This window comes from Nannobrachium achirus (genome assembly GCF_963921795.1).
Source record: "Nannobrachium achirus genome assembly, chromosome: 11".
Classification (NCBI taxonomy): Eukaryota; Metazoa; Chordata; class Actinopteri; order Myctophiformes; family Myctophidae; genus Nannobrachium; species Nannobrachium achirus.
In genome coordinates, this window is record NC_137820.1 from 52,697,721 (window position 1) to 52,718,293 (window position 20,573).

At 40.1% G+C, this 20,573-nt stretch overlaps 2 protein-coding genes across 2 annotated transcripts; both read left to right on the top strand.

The window, feature by feature from the left end:
- The first annotated feature begins 1,938 nt into the window (after window positions 1–1,938).
- Window positions 1,939–6,689, top strand: LOC308294553 (high choriolytic enzyme 2-like). The gene is made up of 8 exons (XM_080737286.1): window positions 1,939–2,023; window positions 2,595–2,640; window positions 2,841–2,993; window positions 3,087–3,204; window positions 3,579–3,757; window positions 5,007–5,088; window positions 5,195–5,329; window positions 6,560–6,689. Exons 1-7 carry the CDS (start codon window positions 1,955–1,957, stop codon window positions 5,319–5,321), a joined length of 774 nt encoding a protein of 257 aa, XP_080593412.1. The 5' UTR covers window positions 1,939–1,954; the 3' UTR covers window positions 5,322–5,329; window positions 6,560–6,689.
- Window positions 6,690–8,355: 1,666 nt separating this feature from the next.
- LOC308294442 (uncharacterized protein) lies at window positions 8,356–20,422 on the top strand. Its single transcript, XM_080737175.1, has 16 exons — window positions 8,356–8,375; window positions 8,479–8,553; window positions 9,068–9,113; window positions 9,840–9,992; window positions 11,181–11,298; window positions 12,633–12,811; window positions 13,755–13,836; window positions 14,301–14,419; window positions 16,167–16,195; window positions 16,391–16,439; window positions 16,623–16,775; window positions 16,901–17,018; window positions 18,386–18,564; window positions 19,553–19,634; window positions 19,753–19,894; window positions 20,319–20,422. The coding sequence occupies exons 2-15, from the start codon at window positions 8,485–8,487 to the stop codon at window positions 19,874–19,876; spliced, it is 1,500 nt and encodes a 499-aa protein (XP_080593301.1). The 5' UTR covers window positions 8,356–8,375; window positions 8,479–8,484; the 3' UTR covers window positions 19,877–19,894; window positions 20,319–20,422.
- The last annotated feature ends 151 nt before the right edge of the window (window positions 20,423–20,573 follow it).

The window sequence follows — 20,573 nt, forward strand, 5'->3', positions numbered from 1 at the left end:
AGATATCTTTTTATCTGCGTCCATTTTATGCCCATATATGAGATCTCTGTCGCTTTTTCAAACAGATGGTCAAAACGGGTCCTATGACAACAGGTATAATGGGGTTTGCATTAAAGGGGGAACCGGCACTGTGTCTGCAGCACAGACAGATACAGAGATCTCCATAATGGGAATAAAGGGACACAGACAAACAGATGGAGGAGGAGACAAACTTAATGCAAACCCCATTATACCTCCGCGCAGCCAATCACAAGCTTCGGTCTGCCTTAACCCAGTTGCTTTTTTGATACAATCGGACTGAACAACCTGTAAAAAACACTCTCCCGATTGGTCGCATCAGCATGCTGTAAAGATTACAGACGAGTGTAGGCGAAGGAGGCCTCTGCCTTCCAATCTACTATTACATTTTTCTTAGAGCCGCATCCCACTTCCAAGGCCATACACGCCCCTTTACATCCACTTCAACTCATAGCTAGCTCCGATGTCGGTAGAAGGCCATACACGCCCCCTGTGTGTGTGTGTGTTGCTAAAATGAAAACATTGAAATAATGAAAATAAAACATTGGCAGGCCTATTACAGTAACAATAATAACACAATTAGGCCAAAACTTTTTTTTTTTCAACAAACTTTTTTTTTTTTCAAAAAAAATATTTTTTTTTCAAAAAAATTTTTTTTAACTTTTTTTTTTAATTAAAAAAAAAAAAAAAAGCGGGCGTGGACTCTAGATGTGAGCGGCCCAAAGGGCCGCGAACCTCTAGTCTACTATTACATTTTTCTTAGAGCCGCATCCCACTTCCAAGCACAGACACGCCCCCTTTACATCCACTCCAACTCATAGCTAGCTCCGATGGAGGTAGAATGCCCAGACACGCCCCCTTTACATCCACTCCAACTCATAGCTAGCTCCGATGTAGGTAGAATGCACGGCACAGCCGTCCGCTGATTCGCTAGAGAGCAAGAGAGAGAGAGAGAGAGAGAGAGAGAGTCTCAGGTTACAAGAGGGAAGGGGGGGGCCGCTGCACAGGGGGAGAGAGAGAGAGAGAGAGAGAGAGAGAGAGAGTGAGTCTCTCTCTATCGCTAGCCGAGAGCCTGTATCTTACAAGAAGTTCGCGGCCCTTCGGGCCACTCACATCTACAGTTCACAGCAAGATACTGTCTGTCTGTCTGTCTGTCTGTCTGTCTGTCTGTCTGTCTGTGTGTGTGTGTGTGTGTGTGTGTGTGTGTGTGTGTGTGTGTGTGTGTGTGTGTGTGTGTGTGTGTGTGTGTGTGTGTGTTGCTAAAATGACAACATTGAAATAATGAAAATAAAACATTGGCAGGCCTATTACAGTAACAATAATAACACAATTAAGCCAAAACTTTTTTTTTTTTTCAACAAACTTTTTTTTTTTCAAAAACAAAAAAAAAAAAAATCAAATTTTTTTTTTTTAACTTTTTTTTTTTATTAAAAAAAAAAAAAAGCGGGCGTGGACTCTAGATGTGAGCGGCCCGAAGGGCCGCGAACCTCTAGTATTTAAACATTACTATTGGGCTGCAAATGCAAGGGCTTTTTCTTTTTGGCAGTGGGGCTTTCCTGGAGATGACTGGTCCTCTGATGCCCCCCTCTGGTTGTAGATTGAATCCATGGCAGTCTCAGAAACCTCACTCCCAGGCTTTTTTATTTGCATTTCAGAAAACCACACCAGTGAAGGGAGGGAAAAATATTGCTTAATTTACCACTTGTGTTTTACTACAAACTGTATCATAATCCTGGGTATCTTTGTGCAAGAAACAGCTGTCCCCTCCAGGAGCAGACTACTCCAGTCCATGCAGGTTTTCAAGGCACAGTGTACACACTGCACATCTTATCAGAAGACATGCAACATTGTATATGTTTGGGTTGCATGGCAGGTATAAAAGGAGCTGCTTAGCGGCTGGTACAGTACAGACACTGTTCACCTACAGGTTGTTAACATGGCTGCTCTCAAGTACGTCCTGGGTCTCCTGGCCCTGCTCGCTGTCTCTGCCTGGGCCGAGGAAGAGGTGAGGAAATGTGTGGGGTTTGTGTGATGAAGATTCAATGTACTTTTACCTAAGGCAAACATTTATGTACTGTATGTGTCAGTGACATCATTTGTCAGTATTCAACTAATGCTCTTTTGTGACTGTCTTCTTGATACCATCTGTACCAACATGTCTTCATGTTGTAAACATATACTAACATATGATTTTTTCTACCCTGCTTCGTGCTGTCATGTTTGAACTTTTCGGTGAGTACAAACAGAAAACACATTTTATCTGCAGTTGTTATACCACTGCTTGAGTGGAACCATATTATTTCATTGAAATGAAAGAATGCATGACATGAAGATGGTTTTACATGCAATTCTATTTTGTTTCAGTTAATTTTAGTTAAAAGAAGAAAAATATTCCAAAGTTGTTTTATTTATTTTTTCCTTTTGTGAGTTAAATAGCTCTATATTCCAATAGCAATCCTTGCCACAGTGTATAGAGTGTTTGTTCGGTAACAGGGGTCTGCCAGTCAGAAGATGAAACATGATTTTTGTCATGATCTTTATCCTTTTATCTTTTTGGTTCAACATAGGTCACCCAGGAACTGTCTGTCTCTGAACTGCTGTGGAAGGCCAATAAGGATGTTGGTGAGGCAACATTATTATTTATGTATTATATTATGATTCATGATGTGTCTGTATTCCTAGTTGGTTGTTAGCCTGGTGGTTTAAAGGCATTAATTGCGACCTGATCGCGACACAATGTGTACTTGTAGATCTACTATTTTCAGTGCACGACACCAGGACACAACAGAGTAAACTTTAGGTCCTCCCTGTTAACTCCACAGTGCACACCGAGGATGAGCCTTACGTTGTGGATGACATCGCTTACGAGAATGAGAATGAGAGGAACGCTGATCCCTGCACATCCCGTGGTTGCATGTGGGGAAAGTCCTCCGACGGAAAGGTCTACGTACCCTACATCATCAGGAACCAGTATTGTACGTAATAGTCTCATCATACGTACGTTTTGATTTTGTAAGGCTTTATCCATACAATGTTTTGTTTGTTCTGACCCAATACTGTTCTGATAGCCTCCAGAGAGCTCCAGATCATTGAGCGTGGTCTTCAGTCTTTCTCTAGCTTCTCCTGCATCCGCTTTGTCAAGCGCAGCAACCAGAGAGACTACCTCCACATTCAGTCCCTCAATGGGTGAGGATTACGCCTGAATTCATAGTCCATCCTACGTTGGTATCACTCGCTGCAAGTAACATATATGAAAGTGGAAACCTTCATAACAAGACAAAAGATGGATCCATCCTGTGACCGTTATTTACTAATGAACAAAACAGATAATGTCAAACAGTAGCCCTTAACATTTCTTAGTTTTACTTTCATTCATGATTCTCGTGAGCTTGTAGATTGGCTATTCTCACCATTGTTTTTAAAACAATAATACAAAACAATATTGTTTGGGACAAGGTTTCCACCTGACAGCAACGATATACTGTAGAGTGTTTTAGAATATGCATGTAGAGCTCTGCTGGACTTTCTGGAACATGTCCTTTCTCTCTGGGCGGTTGCAGGTGTTACTCCTACGTGGGTCGTACTGGTAATGCCCAGACGGTGTCCCTGAGCCGTCAGGGTTGCGTCTACCACAACACCGTGCAGCATGAGCTGCTCCACGCCCTGGGCTTCAACCATGAGCAGACCCGCTCTGACAGGGACAACCACATCCGTGTCCTCCTGCAGAACGTCGTGTCTGGTCAGATTAATGTCTTTTATGCCTTCCTTACTCCCAAAACCATATACTTTAGTTCAGACAGAGAGTCAATCAGAGACATGCAGACAGACAGACACATGCACACACAAGTTGACAGGTTTAAATATGGATTTCACCTGCACCCACTGCAGGTCACCTCTGCACACTAAGGCCGGCTTTACACTGCCACTGAAATCTAGCCTGAATCAGATCTGAGTCACTTCAAAAGTGGAATCCGATTTTTTAAAAATAGTCTAAATCCAAACATGTCACATTCAGGTCACATGAAATCCGATTTTGAAAAACCACATCCAGAGGTAGTTTCAAATCCGATCCATATCGGATCTGAGGACATCTGACTCAGTCTGAAAGCAGCAACCACATCCACCCCATAGAGTTATATGCAGGTCACATTCAAGTCACATCAAACTGGCCAAGCGTCACTTGCTGCGCGAGCAGCGCGACCTGAGCGCGGCTGTAAATTACATCATTACAGAGCGCGAGTATTTACTATTTGATTACAGTGCACTGAGCACATGAGAAAAACAAAAGAGAAGAGAGAAAACACGTGAGCTAAACAGTGAAAACGAGAGAGAAGAACGAAATACAAGAGTAAAGAAAAGAAGAGAGATAAACAATATTAACGGGTGTTTACTATGGTCTATTATGTCGCATTTCCTGAACGTAATCAGAACGTAATCAACCAGCGTCGACGTAGTGACGTAACGTCATGACGCCTACCTCGTTACCACGGTAACCAAAGCATACATGTCGCTGCAGGGCAGCTTTGGGCTAACGCTGTCTGAACGCACAGATCAGATCTGTGTCACTTGCAAATGCTGTGTGAAAACTCTGGCCAAAAGATCAGATTTGACATCAAATCGGATTTGGGCTGGATTTGACTGCAGTGTAAAGCCGGCCTAACACCTAACCAGCACCCCCACACACATGCACACACACACACACACACACACACACAAACACACACACACACACACACACACACACACACACACACACACACACACACACACACACACACATTTTGCTGTATTTATTTTGAGGTCTAAACCCTGATTTATACTTGCAGTAGTTGCGTGCCTGTGTCATGCAACAAAAAGTGCTGATGTACAAACAAGCTCATGTACTGTTCGTCTCACTGTGGCATGTTTTGAACCTGTAGTTCAGCTATTTGTCTGTGGCCGACACGATGCGCAACCATTTATTAATCAGGGATTATCATTGTTTCTAGGCATGGAGCACAACTTCAACAAGATCAACACTCTGAACCAGGGAACACCCTATGACTACAACTCTGTCATGCAGTACCACAAGTTGGTTATGTTTTCTTGTCAGAATACGGTTCACTCTATGGTATATTCTACTGCTTCTGCCTGTTAGCACTCAGCTGAATATACGGTGTGTTCTTTGTGATGCCAGGTATGCCTTCTCTAAGAACAACCAGCCCACCATGGTGCCCATCCCCAACCAGAACATTGAGATTGGCAAAGCCTCTCAGATGAGCAGAAATGACATCGACAGGCTCAACAGGCTGTACAAGTGCTAAGCACTGAGGTATAACACAACCCCTGCATTGCCCATTAACAGTGTGGCATTAGCTCACTCAGATGTACCCAAAACAGATGTGGGCTCAGCTGTGCCTCTTTCACCCTCTGTCCTTCTCAAGTTGTTAGCATCCATGCAGCATGAGTTATTATTCAAGAATAGTTTTATATTTATATTTATTTCATTTTATTTTATTTTATATTTATATCACTCAGGCTGGTCTGTTCAGATTCACTACACCTTCGTTCTGTTCGGGTCATTTTGACCCGGGGGATATTTGGTTTAAAAAAAAAAACACTAATATAAATTTTAACTTAATAAATCATCATGATACATTGACTTTGACTCAATACCAAACAATTCATATGATATATATGTTAAATGTTTGCATTTCTGCTTTGCTATATCACATTAAACACTGAAAGAGCTAAATTGCAAATTGGGCATTATTAGCGCATACAATGCCTCATTTGCATATCTAAACATATGATTTCAGAAAACTTGTAATTCAAAAAATCTTAGTTTTGATGTAAGTAATCAACAGGAAAAGTTTAATTGTGGTAGCTATTAGTTAATTTTTTTACCCTATTCACCTGTAGTGTCTCGCCTTAAGGTTCAAAAAGATATGAGGGGGGTGTAGCATGGTTGTAGTGCAAAAATATTTTTTTTAAATGTTCATCTCAGAAGAATCTTTAAGGCCAGTGAGTTTCAGGTGGAAAAAATGTGAACTTCTACCTTTTTTTTTCAAATGAAAATGTAAAACGGGTCAAAATGACCCGAACAGCACTTAAGGGTTAAGAACTCTCAAGACAATTCCCTTTTCAGGGACACACTCAGTCTTTTCTCCATTCTGTGTTACATCACGATGGAGAACAGACACACAGGGCAGAACAGCAGCTTCTTTCAAGGATCCTACAGTATCCTATACACTAGTATTTGTATTTTGTATTTAACAAACAGAAATACAATACAAATGCATTCTTTTTTCAGATGGCAGAGCAATATTTTCTAAATAATAAGCTTCTGCTGTGGTAATTATTTTCACATGAATACAAAAACAGATTTTTTTAAATGTAGTTTTCTGTATATACTGTATTACACACATCGCCGGTTTCCTCATCTTGTCCAGTAAGGTGTCTTCAGTTTAAACAATAATACAACTGGAGCATATATTGCTGCTTTTAAATGTGTTGATATTCACAGCTAATATAATTGAATGTTTCTGTTTTCATCATGCAGGTGACTGAGACAGCCCATGGGAAAATCACGCAGGCAATCTACTTGCATTGTTTCATCCTGTGGATCTTTTCTTCACTTTAATGTGGTCTAAGATGCTGATGACATCAATAAACTTCATCTAGCTATTTACCTACATGTTCCTTGTTTTTTGTTGTTGTTGTTTTTTTGTTTTGTTTTTTCACTTTGATGGCACTATAGCTGTCTGTACTGCCTGAAATCGTTGATCTGTCTACCTCTAGCTACATCCCAATTCCATGACATAATCTTATTCAAACAATGTTTTGAGTTTAGTCCTGTGCTTTCAGACTGGAAAAACAACAAAATACAAATGAATACAAATTAAATTAGATTTTTATGTGTGGGCTTAAAGCAAATGTTTAACTTTGGAAAAACTGGGCATGATATAATATATCATGCCCAGTTTTTCAAATTTCTATTATTTTGGACATATTGGGTTCTATTTCGATTGTCTTAAGTACAAGCTCTTATGCCTTAACGTAAAGACCTGTCCATGCTGTCTCCGACCACCAAACTTTTCATCGGAAAGGTCCGGTTCAACTACAAAATTACGTCACTTGCATCTTCTGAAAAGCTTTATCCCGAATTAGAGTTCTGAAAAATGCATGTCAGAAAGTCGGAATTCTCTGATGAAAGGTTTGGTGCTCGGAGACAGTATGGGCAGGCCTTTAAGTTAAGGCATAAGAGCTGGTATACTTAAGACCATCAAAATAAGTCCAAATAGCCTACTATCAGTCATCTTTATCAGTTTCTTCTGTGCTCCATGAGTGAGAAGCCAGAAGTAGTAGGCTAGCCTACTGCAATTCCATTCGTCCTCACTATGTGCACTTAGCACATAAACAAATAAAGCAGAGCAGAAAACTAGTCCTGGCATGTAATTTAGGGAAAGGGACATAGCTGTAATTCATGTTATATTGCCTTTGAACAAGGTTCTATAACAAAACAAAATGGACAATTCACCTTATTGATGTAGCGCAAGTCGCAGAATTGACATGCTAGGAATTGACGTTTTTTGATTTTGAGATCTGTTACATCATAGGCCTACAGTGAGCATTAATGGATTAACGGTGATCGACAATATTTGGACTGACTGATATCATGTTATAAAACCCAAGGTCTCTGCCATCTCAAAAGAATGAAACTCCTTCACATGTCAGATGAAAAGAGGCTGGTTTTCAGGTGTCATCTGCTCCATATATATCAAAGGATACATGATATGGTTGTTTATAACTAAGGTACTGGTGAATAGAAACAAAATACAACTGTTTTCATTCAGTATGTGGCCTTTAGGATCGGCTGAATGTGTACCACACAGAATCGTTGACGTTTCACTCGGAAATTCTTAGTTTTATGCTCTTCTAAAGCAGTTTTTCTTCTAAAGTTTTACCTTAATAAAGTTATAAACATCACACCTGGGCATTCTACGTACTGCAGGAACAGTAGAATGGTGAAATAGAAAAGTGCCTTGCACAATTGGCACCTTGTGAGAGCAGGATGGAAGCATGTGTCCCACTCTTGATATCAAATTCTCTTAGTCAAGCAGCTGCCCTGAGATCATGCATTCACACAAGATTGGAAAGGAATTGTTAACGTTATATGGGAATACACAGTGTGGCATCAAGGTGAAATATTCTTATCTGGTAATGACATGTTTTTCTGTTCTATTTGTTTTCCGCCTCTCATCTCAGTGGCCTCATTATCCAAAAAAGGACAATTTTCCGGCCCACGTGATACTATATAACATGATATCAAAGGACTGACCTTGCTTCTTTCTCTCCTTTCAGACGACAGGTGAACAGTAAGTAAGTATAACTTCAAAGCCAGAACTCTTAAAGGTTTAATGTCTCCTTGTTTGTACTGTAGGTAAGATATGCTGTTGGTATTTTATTGTATTGCTGCAGGTTAACATGGCTGTGTTGAAGTGCATGCTGGGACTACTGGCTCTGCTTGTAGTCTCCACCTGGGCCAAAGAAGAGGTGAGCGTGGCTTAGCAACTAATTATTCTTTTAATAATTGTTTAGCCACTTACTGTGAGCCCAATTCTATACAAATAAAATAAAAAATTACGAAGATGCCTACAATGACTTTACGAAACAGGGATACCAGTAGATGAAAGTGGTTAATCTACAGTATTTAATCAATTTAGACCAAGGACAAACATTTTGGTGAATCTATATAGCTCATTAGAAATGTTGATCAATGAATAGATGAAACCCCTAGAGGGGTCTACTGGCTGTTATTCTAGGATTCTAGTTATTGTGTTTGAACAGCATCTAGATTGCTGTTCAAACACACAAAGGAGTTGTGTGAGAGTTTGTTTATTCATTTATTCTAACTGGACTATCTGTTTCCTTGTGTATCTACATATGACATCTGGTTAACTCCCACTCATGTAAGTTCATCTAAATACAGTTCTTCTGCTTATTATAGTATAAGATACATAATATATATATTCATATTTATCATGCATCATTCTTTGTAGGTCCAAAGGCTCTGACTGTCTCTGAGCGGATTGAGAGAGCCAACAGGGATATCGGTAAGACATTTGATTTTACAGATAAATCAACAAAGTAAACATTCTGTTGAGATGTATTTGTAGTTTTTTATCCCTGTCAGATGGATTATTTTCCCTGGGAATCACATCTCGAATGTAGTTTAAGAGGGCAACTAATGTAACAGTGTAAACATGACATCTTAAAGGACAACTTTAGTTTTTTACAACAAGGGTTCATATTTTAGATTGTAATTAGAGAAAAGAAAAATTGAGTGTTAAAATGTTTTCATCTGCTTCGTTCTATTGTTTTATCACGTTTACCGTGCTAAAATGTGGGGCATGCGTACGCATGGGGGCATGCGTACAAGTGGCTAAATATGTCTTTTTAGACACAATAAGCCAGCAGTTTCTTTATTGCTAATTACAGTAACACTTCTAGCCCCCACATCTAACCATGAAAGGTTACGTTGTATCTTGGGAACAGGCTTATTCTGTGTAAAATGACATATTTAGCCACTTGTACGTATGCCCCCAACCACTGAAATAAGAATCTCTAAAACAATAGAAAGAAGTAAATGAAATAATTTTAACACTCATCTTTTATATTCTTTAATTACAATCTGAAATATGAACCCTTGTTGTAAAAAACTAAAGTTGTCCTTTAAGCGTTGTATGCAGCTAGAAACATCAAACCTGAACTTGACAAAAGCTCATCAGACAGAAATGCAAAAGCTTCTCATGTTGAATGCTCTTGTATTTTTGTCACAGTCCGCGGTCCTGGTGATCCTTATCTGGAGGATGACGTTGCCTATGGCTCTGAAGCTGAGAGGAACGCTGATCCTTGCACTTCTAGAGACTGCATGTGGCCCAGGTCCGGCGATGGCAAGGTCTACGTGCCATACGTCATCTCTAGAACGTTCTGTGAGTAGTAACTCCTGCACATTAATCATACAGCAGTGATTCTCAACCTTTATCACAGCTAGGGGTCTTCAACGTTTTCAGGCCAAGGACCCCTTAGCTGAGAGAGCTAGATGAAGCAGGGATCCCCCACAACCTTTGCATAGATTCCACATAGTTTCATCGTTTGACAGCACAATCATCAGTGTATTTTGGATTCATGTCAATTTGTGTTTTCAGATATTTAACCACTTGAACCGTCAATACTTAATAAACTAGTCTAGACATTTCACTCTGTACTTAGTCTGCTCTTTTTCCCCTCTACACCAAAGCTCTTTGCGGGAAATAGCCGATCTACAAGCTCACAACGCCTCGCAGTGCAAGGCGTTGTGAGCTTGTAGATCTGCTATTTTTGGCTAAAGTTCTCAGAATATTGACAAGTGGGTTCAAGTGGTTAATATAAAAAAGTAGAAAAAAAACCTTTCTATCACACGAAGATTTGGAGGACCCCCTGTAGTAACTCTGGGGTCCCTCTAGGGGTTCCGGACCCCCTGTTGAAGACCCATGCTTTATCATTTCAATGATCGCCATTCTATGTTCATTTACTGTACTTCTGTAGCTAATGGACACATGGCTGTTGGAGTCAGACCCATAAATGACCTTTTGATTCCTAATGAAACTATCCATCATTTAGCTGGGGAACCCCTGGATACCACCCAAGGACCCCTTGGGGTCCCCAGAAGGTCCCCGATTAGAGATGCACCGATTAATTGGCAGCACATCGGTATCGGCCAATAATTACCTTGTTGACTGCCATCTGCAAGATATGAGAAGGCATTCAGCGATGTCAGTGGCCAAGTGGCCATGTGACCATGTTTTTATAACCATTATAAAGTAACACATTTCCATCAGTGGCGAAAAATAAGTACATTGTACTCAAGTACTGTACTTAAGTAAAATTCTGAGGTACTTTTACTTTACTATTTTCAATTATCTATACTTTTACTTTTTCTCCACTACATCTCAAAGACAGATATTGTACGTTTACTCCACTACAATAGATGGAAACCTTGAAGTGATGATGAGTCATCACTTTTCTGGGGTCAGCTCCGTTTTATAGTGTCCATTTTTAACCCGACGGATGTTTTTTTGTGCAAAACAAATGCTTGCAATGGATTCAGGATAATAATTTCCATTAATTTGAACTTACAGCCCCCCGTGAGCTGGCCATCATTCTCCATGGCCTGAAGTCCTATCACGAGGTCTCCTGCATCCGCTTCGTCAAACGCACCAATCAGAGAGACTACATCAACATCCAGTCACTCAATGGGTACGGACATAGTTCATAATGCAAAAATCATTTTATTGTCTTAATCAGTTGTTTTTATTCCTTTCCTTTTTTTGTGTTTTGTCTTTACACATCTACACGGTCTTTTTTCTTTCTTTTTTTTTGTTTGTCAGCGTGTTAAAGGGGCCCCACCACCAAGTATATATTTTATATAAATATTGGTCCATAATACGGTTTTGAAAAATGTTAAATTCATGGTGGAGCCCCTTCAAGTCTGGGGATCTTAGTATAGACAGTAGTCTGTTTTTATTTATATCACATTCACAAAACTACCATAAATGAACTTAAACTATTCATGATAAGCAACTGCGTTATGTGAAATATTGAGAACCGACTTGAATGTAATTGTTGTGACCGTAGGTTGTAGTTAACTATGAAAACAGTCACATCTTGTCCGTACGTGAGTAACGCCTCAATGTCTATAGCTACTGAACTGACCTATTTGTTGACATTGTGACAACACATTGTTGTGACATCACCTCCGGTGCCGGGAAGTGTATTTGCTCAAAGATCAAACCCTGGATATCCATACATGGAGACGACTGGATCATCACCTAGATCTCCATATATGGAGATGACCTCTACATCTGATTCCCAGATGATGCCCTGTTAGGGCAACCACACTGATAGAATCCTTTTTATGCCCATCAATATTAAGCCCATATCTAGGAATGCCCATACAATAGAATCCCTTTTATGCCATTAAGCCCATATTTTCGCTTACTGGTATTAAATTAAATTCATTTAATATATTATTGTTGTGTATTAATGCATTTTGTAGTGTAGATTGAGTGGAAAAGTCATGGCAAAATTTTGAAATAGTAGAATAACAAAAGAAATTCAATTATGTTTGTTCAGTATCATTAACAATTAAAACATATAAACACAAACTCAGATACTAAGCTATTTAGATGTAGATCATCTATTTTTGATATTTAAGAATTCCGTTTTTTCTGGATGATGCTAGGTTGACAGTAGTCACAGTACTTAAAATGGTCTTTTGAGCGGTGGAGCCATTCCTCTGAGTGGGTATGTCCGTATGTGGCTGGCTGGCTATGTGGCTGGCTATGTCTGTATCATGGCAATACCTCTGCTGACCCCACGCACACACACACACACACACACACACACACACACACACACACACACACACACACACACACACACACACACACACACACACACACACACACACACACACACACAGCCTCCACCGCTCAGTTCACACTGGTGTGATTATATATTATACAGTATGGTCAAAGGTGTGATAGACAATGACTCGTATTGACTTGTAATGCTCATTTTAATTGTCCTAGATGCTGGTCCTGGATTGGTCGCCTTGGCGATGCACAGGATTTGTCCCTGGACCGTTCAGGTTGTGTCTACCATGGCACAGTCCAGCATGAGCTGCTCCACGCCCTGGCCTTCCATCACGAGCAGAAACGTGCCGACCGCGACCAGTACATCCGTGTTCACCTGGAGAATGTTGAACCAGGTGGGCCCACGTTTGAAGTTCCCTGTATACAGCAGTGTTCCACGTTTGAAGTTCCCTGTATACAGCAGTGTTTCTCAATCTTTTTTAGCTTGGGTACCCCCTTTCCCTGATTATTGAATCCAAGTACCCCCTTTACCCGACAACAACATTTTTCCAACTGCAATTAAACCATAACTAGCAGTATATGATGACCCTTTTCAAGAATATAACACTACAACAAATTAAAAAGGGAGTGTGAGAGTTTCAACACTGTGGCCATTACATTTCAGTCCAGTTTTCATGTCAATAACTTACATTCAAACAACATTCAAACACACCCCAGTTGCCTGGTACCATGTCATTTGTTTTGGCAACTATCAGGCTCACAACAAGTTTCTCCAAGTGCCATCATTAAAAATAACAGTAAATGTTGTTTCTGCTTCTAAATAAACTGTAGTTGATTATTTAACTATGAATAATAGTATCATGATTTATACTTCTATTTTCTTTTTGGGGGGCATTATCTTGAGTACCCCCTGCTGTACCTCTGCGTACCCCCATTTGAGAAACACTGGTGTACAGTATCCATGTCGTACATATGCACACACACACACACACACACACACACACACACACACACACACACACACACACACACACACACACACACACACACACACACACACACACACAGAATGTATTGCAAGAAGGATGTAGAATCCCTCTGTCATAATGCAGTATGTAGGTTACTCAATACCCATACATCAGAGTATGCCATCATATTGAACATGAACATGAACATGAGACTGTCCCATAATTGAAAGGTTTGATCTCCAATTCTCCATACAGGTAATGTACAGTATCAATCAATAGCCACGTTAGCCATACATTGCTCTGGAAATGTGCATCAGCATCCACAGCTCGAATGCATATGGAATGTTATTTCTATCTGATTTGTTTTCAGGACAGACGCACAACTTTGACAAGATCCACACTCTGACCCAGGGCACTTCCTACGACTATGGCTCTGTTATGCATTACCACAAGTAGGTTTCAAAAGGCTATGTTTTACTTTGGTGGCTACTTTGAGAACTACTTCTGACTCTGGAAACAATAACGGCATAAATGTCATGATATCCACCTGTTTACGTGAGAATTTACTGTAGAATTATTTGTGGGACACTTCCGGAGAACAGCAGACATACAAGCTCACGTCGCATGGCGCGTCGCAGATGCAACCGTTGTTGTGATCTTGTAGATCACTCTTGGCTGCGGCGCCGGAACTGCCGCACTCCGTCTGCGCAATGCACGATGGGACGTTGGAAAGTTGTGGATAAATCTAACACTAAATCCTGTAAATAAGGTTGAGGTTGAGGTTGAGATACATTTTCTGTATACAGTTCATTCATTTTGGATTTCCTTCATAGGCAATGTCAAACATTTCCAGGTTTCAGTAAATAAGACTAATTTTGTTTCCAAATAGACATTCAAGTACAATGTGTGGTTTCAGGTATGCCTTCTCTGGTAACGGCCGGCCCACCCTGGTGGCCTTCCCTGACCCCACTGTAGAGTTTGGCTTAGCCAATGAGATGAGCCGGACAGACATTCTCAGACTCAACAAGCTGTACTGCTAAACACTCAGGTAAGAAGTAAGAAAAGAAAAATACATTTAACTGCTTTCACCCTGTTGTCCCTATTTAGGGCACGTCAATAGGCAACATTAGGCAAAAGCTCTACAAGCTTTGTAGAGCTTGTAGTTCAGGTATTTTCAAATAGCCAAAAGTATAACTCAAGCTTTTTCTTTTAGATTTTATGGGACTGAAGAAACCGTATTTCAATAGGTGATTTACTGTATACCTTTGATTTCTGTTTCAAACAGGAGGCCGAGATGGGGTGTGACAGTAGTGTGAAAACGACATACTGTCAATCAATGTCCGCCTTTTGATTCCAGCTGGAACCTTGTGCTGCTGCATGACAACCTGCTTAACCACCCTCAACTTAATTACACTTTCCTGTCTAAATAAAAGCAACAATAAAAACAATAAAAACATCTCTCAGAATGTTTCTCAAATGTGAAATGTCAATAAATCTCTTATTTTATTAAATAAATTTGGTTCTAAAAGTCCATGATATGGCCTGTATGACCATACTGTCTGTACAATGTCAAGAGGTGGATATTAATAATGGGCTGCCAATAAGAATTAAGTGGCAGCCAATACGAGTTATTAATTTGGAAAATACATGGCAAATCGACCATACTGTATGATTAGATTTAATTTCAAATTAAACAACAATATTTGTAGTGTTAATTTAAGTCTGGCACAGACTGGCAGTGTAAACTTTGTACCTTTCAGACTGTAAATCATATAGGAATGTTTTTCTTTTGCTTTTCTCTCTCTTCAGACGTTTTTTCTTGTGTCCATTTTGGATGTGCATATTCTCTTTGTTTTATTACTGGGTAATGACAGATTCAACCAGCTGGAAGAGGATACAGCACGGGGAAATAACTTGAATGATACCTTAAGAAACATACCTTTCAGAGTATCGGCCATTGGGAACTATTGCACCTGATTTTGTTAAGAGTTTAAACTGTATGTCTGCGTTCAACAAGAGACCTTTGTTCAGTTCAGTTCAGTTCAGTTCAGTTCAGTTCAGTTCTCACACATGTTGTTTGGCGAGACAGTTAAGGTTATGAGAGAGATTACGGCCCACAGGCCTCAGTTCTTATCTTATGCATTCAGCATTGCTTTAAGGCTGCTGAAATCTCCCTACCCAGAGGAGAGCTATTTAACTTGTCAGATTGAACCATCAATGCTGATGAAGAAAATGCTGTATAAATGAAGAAAAAAAAATATATTTAATTTTGCAGTTGTGTACAGCTGTTCATTCCGTCTTCCCTAACTTGTAGGAGTGACGCATTTACCCAGTACACATCCAAAGATTAGATATACTGTAGGTGTTTTCATCTCCAAATTATGGGAATAGGCAAGGTGGCCTCAAGGTGAAATATTCTTATCAAGATTTTTTTTTACTTCCATGGTTTCCACGTGTGACGTGTCCAATCCAAAGCAGGACTCCAGCAAAGACTTTATAAAGCCACCTACTGTATAACCTTTCCTAGTGTCATCTTGGGAACTGGCTGAGTGAGTCACATTTTCTGATCTCTTTAAAAAGTCTTACATGTTATAGATTTATTGTGATATACTTTATCATTTTAACCCTGCAGGTTGTTAGGTCGACATGGCTGTTTTGAGGATAATCGTGGGTCTCCTGGCTATGATGGTGATTTTCACCATGGCAGAGGAAAACCAGGGGAGTATTGTATTTTATCCTCTCTAGATGCTGATCTTTCTCAATTGCTTAATGTCTCTCAAAGGCTCTCGTTACGGGAAGTTACGTTTAGAGGTAAATGCATTGTCTTAGCAACAATATCCTTTTTTCTTAGTACTTGGCTTGCCTCTTTGCAGTGCTTATTTAAGTCAGGTGAATTAGTATTTTAATTTTTATTTCTTTGTTTTTGTCTCTCAATTTGAAGAACATTATACATACTTTCTGTTCAGAGAACTCAATAATATAAAGTAATTCTTTCTCTCTTTATAGGATATTAAATCTGTCTCTGAAAGAATCGAGGAAGCCAACCGTAATACAGGTGAGACAGTAGTCATGTCATTTTCTGAACAGACAAGTCAATGAGAGATTGCTGAGCAAGTATATTGGTCAATATCAGAAAAGCTGCAGAAGCTCATTCTTAGACTAACTTCTAAAATGAAATCTACATTTTGATCTCATAGAGCTGTTTTCATTGTTTGTTCCTTATGTCTGTTGTCTGCAGAGCGTGCTCTTGATGGGCCCTATGTGGTGGATGACATCGCCTATGACTCTGAGAATGAGAGGAACGCTGATCAATGCACTTCACACAACTGCAAGTGGGACAAAGCCAGTGATGGCAAGGTCTATGTACCATATGTCATCGCAAACCACTACAGTAAGCAAGGACCCCCAGTTTTATAATGCATTAGGCCACACACAGATATGATTTTTATGCCTGGGAATGGGACATCTTTAATTCAGACTTTCAGAGAGTGTAAAAATGTACCCTTATCCTTCCAGGCTCTCGGGAGCGGTCCATTATTGAGCGTGGTCTGCAGTCTTTCCATAGTGTGTCCTGTATCCGCTTCATTCCTCGTAGATCACACAGAGACTTCCTCCACATCAAGTCCCTTCAAGGGTAGTGCTGAGTAGCCAATACACATCACAATTCCAAAGCACAAATACAGTTTATATAATCTACTATTCCAACTAGGAATCTACTATTCCAACTTTTGTAGGAATCTGTTTAAAAACTTTATTAGGATTCCAACAAAGTGGATCTTCAAATTCAAGTTTATAACCCCACTGTTTAGGAAGCAAACAAATTATTATGATTATGATCAGGGGCGTCACAAGGGGTAGGAAAGTGGGACTGAGTTACTAGGGCCCAAGGTGGTGGAGGGGCCTTAATTATTTTATACTTTAGCTATTGAAAAATAGCAGATATACAAGCTCACAGCGCGGCTGCGAGCTTGTAGATCTCCTATTTTTGTGCCGCGCTGCGAGCTTGTAGATCTGCTATTTTTGAAAAGTCGTGAAAATGTGTGCAAATCTTTGAATATATGTATTTTTTAAGCGAACATTTGTAAGTCAAATTTTGCTTCTGGGGGGTCCCTGGAACTAAATATTTTGAGATGGGGGTCCGTGGCCAAATACATATCATTTTGGGGGTCCTTCACATGAAAAGGTTTGATCTCCACTGACATCGAAACATAGATTTTTCAAAAAACCTTAGAAGGATTTGAAATATTCAAAGATTTTCATGATTTTTCAAAAATAGCAGATCTACAAGCTCGCAGCGCGGCACTCGGTGCCGCGCTGTGAGCTTGTATATCTGCTATTTTTCAATAGTTAAAGCTATACTGTGTAAGTTGCTCAACTAGTGGTCAGTAGCGGTATTGCTTTTTTCGGCCGTTTTTCGGCCGGAGTCGTCGCGGACCACCGCCGCGGACCACCGGAGCGGCGCCAGCAAACCACCGCGACCGATAGTAATCCGTGGAGGGGTAGAACGCATGGTAGAACGTAATTTTCTGGCCAGGATTTGTGGATTAAGAGGTTAAAATCCTTCACCATGGTAAACACTGTAGCCAAGCGGAGGCGCTTCCTGGAGACCAGAGCAGATAAGCTGTGATTGGCCGGTAGTGTACCATGTGTGCATGATCGGCGATGTGATTGGGCAACGTATACACAACGTATACAGATGATGCAGATTACGTCATTTTGGCGCGAAATCCCGCCCCTGTCACTGCTAAGAAGAAAACATATAAAGAGAAGGCTTCAGAAGCTGAAAATAACGGAGTGGGTGTTCTAAAACTTTAGCGATTTAACAGTTAGGACAATTTTAAGATTTGTTTTATAAAAAAAGTTACATGGTACAACTTTAAAGCACAGGGGCCCCACAGTGAATCCTTGTACCCGGGGCCCAGAATTTGGTGCGACACCCCTGATTATGATTATGCATGTTTCAGAGTGAACTAAATGATATTCCTCTGAAATGTATCTTAGGTGCTACTCGTATGTTGGCCGCCGTTACTATGAACAGGACCTGTCCCTGAGCCGTCAGGGTTGCATCTACCACAACACAGTCCAGCATGAGCTGCTCCACGCCCTGGGCTTCCACCATGAGCAGTGTCGCTCTGACAGGGACCAGTACATCCGTATCCTCCTGCAGAACGTCTCTCCAGGTGGGCCCACATAAGATATAAGACCCCTATACGGTATATTGTCGTTGTCGGGATGGAAACCTTGTTTCAAAAGTCCAAAACCTTAATTTGGTATTTATCATTTAAAAATCATTGAAACTAGTGAAAATAGTGGTGCGTGGCATTGTACGGTATGCTTGTAGATCTGCCATTTTCACTAGTTTTGTGCGACAGTCTTGTGTGGTGAAGCAGGGTTTTAATTTACGGAAATAAACTGACATATTATTTGAAACCTGGAGATACCAGGTTTCTGCCCGACAGTGGCATTCAGTCTTCACTTTGAGAGAGAATGTGTCTTGTTCAATGGGTTTGTGGTCAGTTATTCATGCAGGGGAATAATTGTTAAAGGTATATTTCACTTTCAAAAACGATTTTTGGTCATTTTATTGTCTAATCAGGCTTTTGTGAACACCCTGGACAGATTTTAATTTGCTTGATTCAGTATTTAGATTTAAGATTCTTTTGATCAGACACTTCCCACCTAGCCTCGTACCCGCCCTCTTCCGGAAACCATTTCATTTGTTTGGAATCCTCCTGGAGAACGGAAGTTGGTAGTTTACTAGGCTACTTCCCACCCAGGGCCCCTTCCTATATAAACCCATTGTAACTTCAAACTCCATTTTAACCATGATAAAGTTGTAGAAAACACCCGTTAGTTTTTCTGGTGACTCTTATACTACCCTCCTGATACGTGAGCTGCCGTGTTTTTTTTCGATAACTTTTTTCATTTATTTTTAATATTTTCTTTTCACGTATTATGAGGGTAGTATGAGTCCCCAGAAAAAGAATGACTTTATCATGGTTAAAATGGAGTTTGAATGGGTTTGCATGGGAAGGGGCGCTGGATATGAATCGTAATCAAATGGATCAAATTAATCTTAAATATCTAAATACTGAATCAAGCAAATTATTATTATTTTATTTTAAATTTTTTAAGTGAAATATCCCTTTAATGTCACTTTCTCTCCAGGTTTGGAGTATGCCTTTGATAAGGAAAACACTTTGAACCAGGGAACTCCATATGACTACAACTCGGTCATGCACTACCACAGGTTGGTGAATAAACAAAAGTTATTTGAAACTACTGAAAAGTTATTTGAAACTACTGAACAGCCATCTTTTTTCTATAAGCCAAAATATTGAATGTGCGCGTGTTTTATGTGATTTCAGATATGCCTTCTCCAAGAACAACCAGCCCACCATGGTGGCTGTTCCTAACGCCAACACTGAGTTCGGCACTGCCACTGAGATGAGTCAGAATGACATCATCAGACTCAACAGGCTGTACTGTTAAAGAAACCACATAGCCTAGGTACCTCCACACCTGGTTAGGACCAGATGCAGAAACATATACAGTAATTGCCGGACTATAAGCAGCGGCTTTTTTGTCATGTTTTGAATCCTGCGGCTTACGGTGCGGCTTATATAGAGATTTTTACAGCTAACGGCCAGTTAGTTAGTTTTGCAATGGTCTTTAACAATGATTTATATATAGATTTTTACAGCTAACAGCCACCAGGGGTGCTGTAGCAGGAAGGACACCTGCGGCTTATAGTCAGGTGCGGCTTATATATGTAAACATTCGTTTTTTGTTCTAAATTTAGCTGGTGCGGCTTATATTCAGGTGCGGCTTATAGTCCAGCAATTACCTATGATAGAATTGCAATGGTATATCTAAAAGGTATACCTTTATGTATCTGTGGAAAGTTCCAATTACATGTGTGCTTTTTTTCCAGGTGGTTGAGAAAATCCAAGGATAGACCTATGTTGACAATCGAGATCAGTCAATCAAGCAAGAGTCGTCCGTGTTACGGTATTCTCCTGAATGAATCAATCACTCACTGTAATAAAAACAATTCACCACTTCGATTACTTTTCAGTCTTTTGATCTACTCGTTAGCATTGTATGTTTGAATAAATGGCTTGATTACTAGTTTGCCTGGGGATTCTTGAACTCCAGAAAGGAAATATAAAAACACAACAGCAAATGA

Bases quoted from the DNA above. Each gene is read 5' to 3' on its own strand.
- LOC308294442 (XM_080737175.1), top strand. From the start codon at position 8,485: ATGGCTGTGTTGAAGTGCATGCTGGGACTACTGGCTCTGCTTGTAGTC. The intron at 11,299-12,632 runs GTACGGACATAG...TAATTGTCCTAG, and splicing joins AACATCCAGTCACTCAATGG to ATGCTGGTCCTGGATTGGTC. The intron at 16,776-16,900 runs GTAAGCAAGGAC...TTATCCTTCCAG, and splicing joins TGTCATCGCAAACCACTACA to GCTCTCGGGAGCGGTCCATT.
- LOC308294553 (XM_080737286.1), top strand. From the start codon at position 1,955: ATGGCTGCTCTCAAGTACGTCCTGGGTCTCCTGGCCCTGCTCGCTGTC. The intron at 2,994-3,086 runs GTACGTAATAGT...CTGTTCTGATAG, and splicing joins CATCATCAGGAACCAGTATT to CCTCCAGAGAGCTCCAGATC. The intron at 3,758-5,006 runs GTCAGATTAATG...CATTGTTTCTAG, and splicing joins CCTGCAGAACGTCGTGTCTG to GCATGGAGCACAACTTCAAC.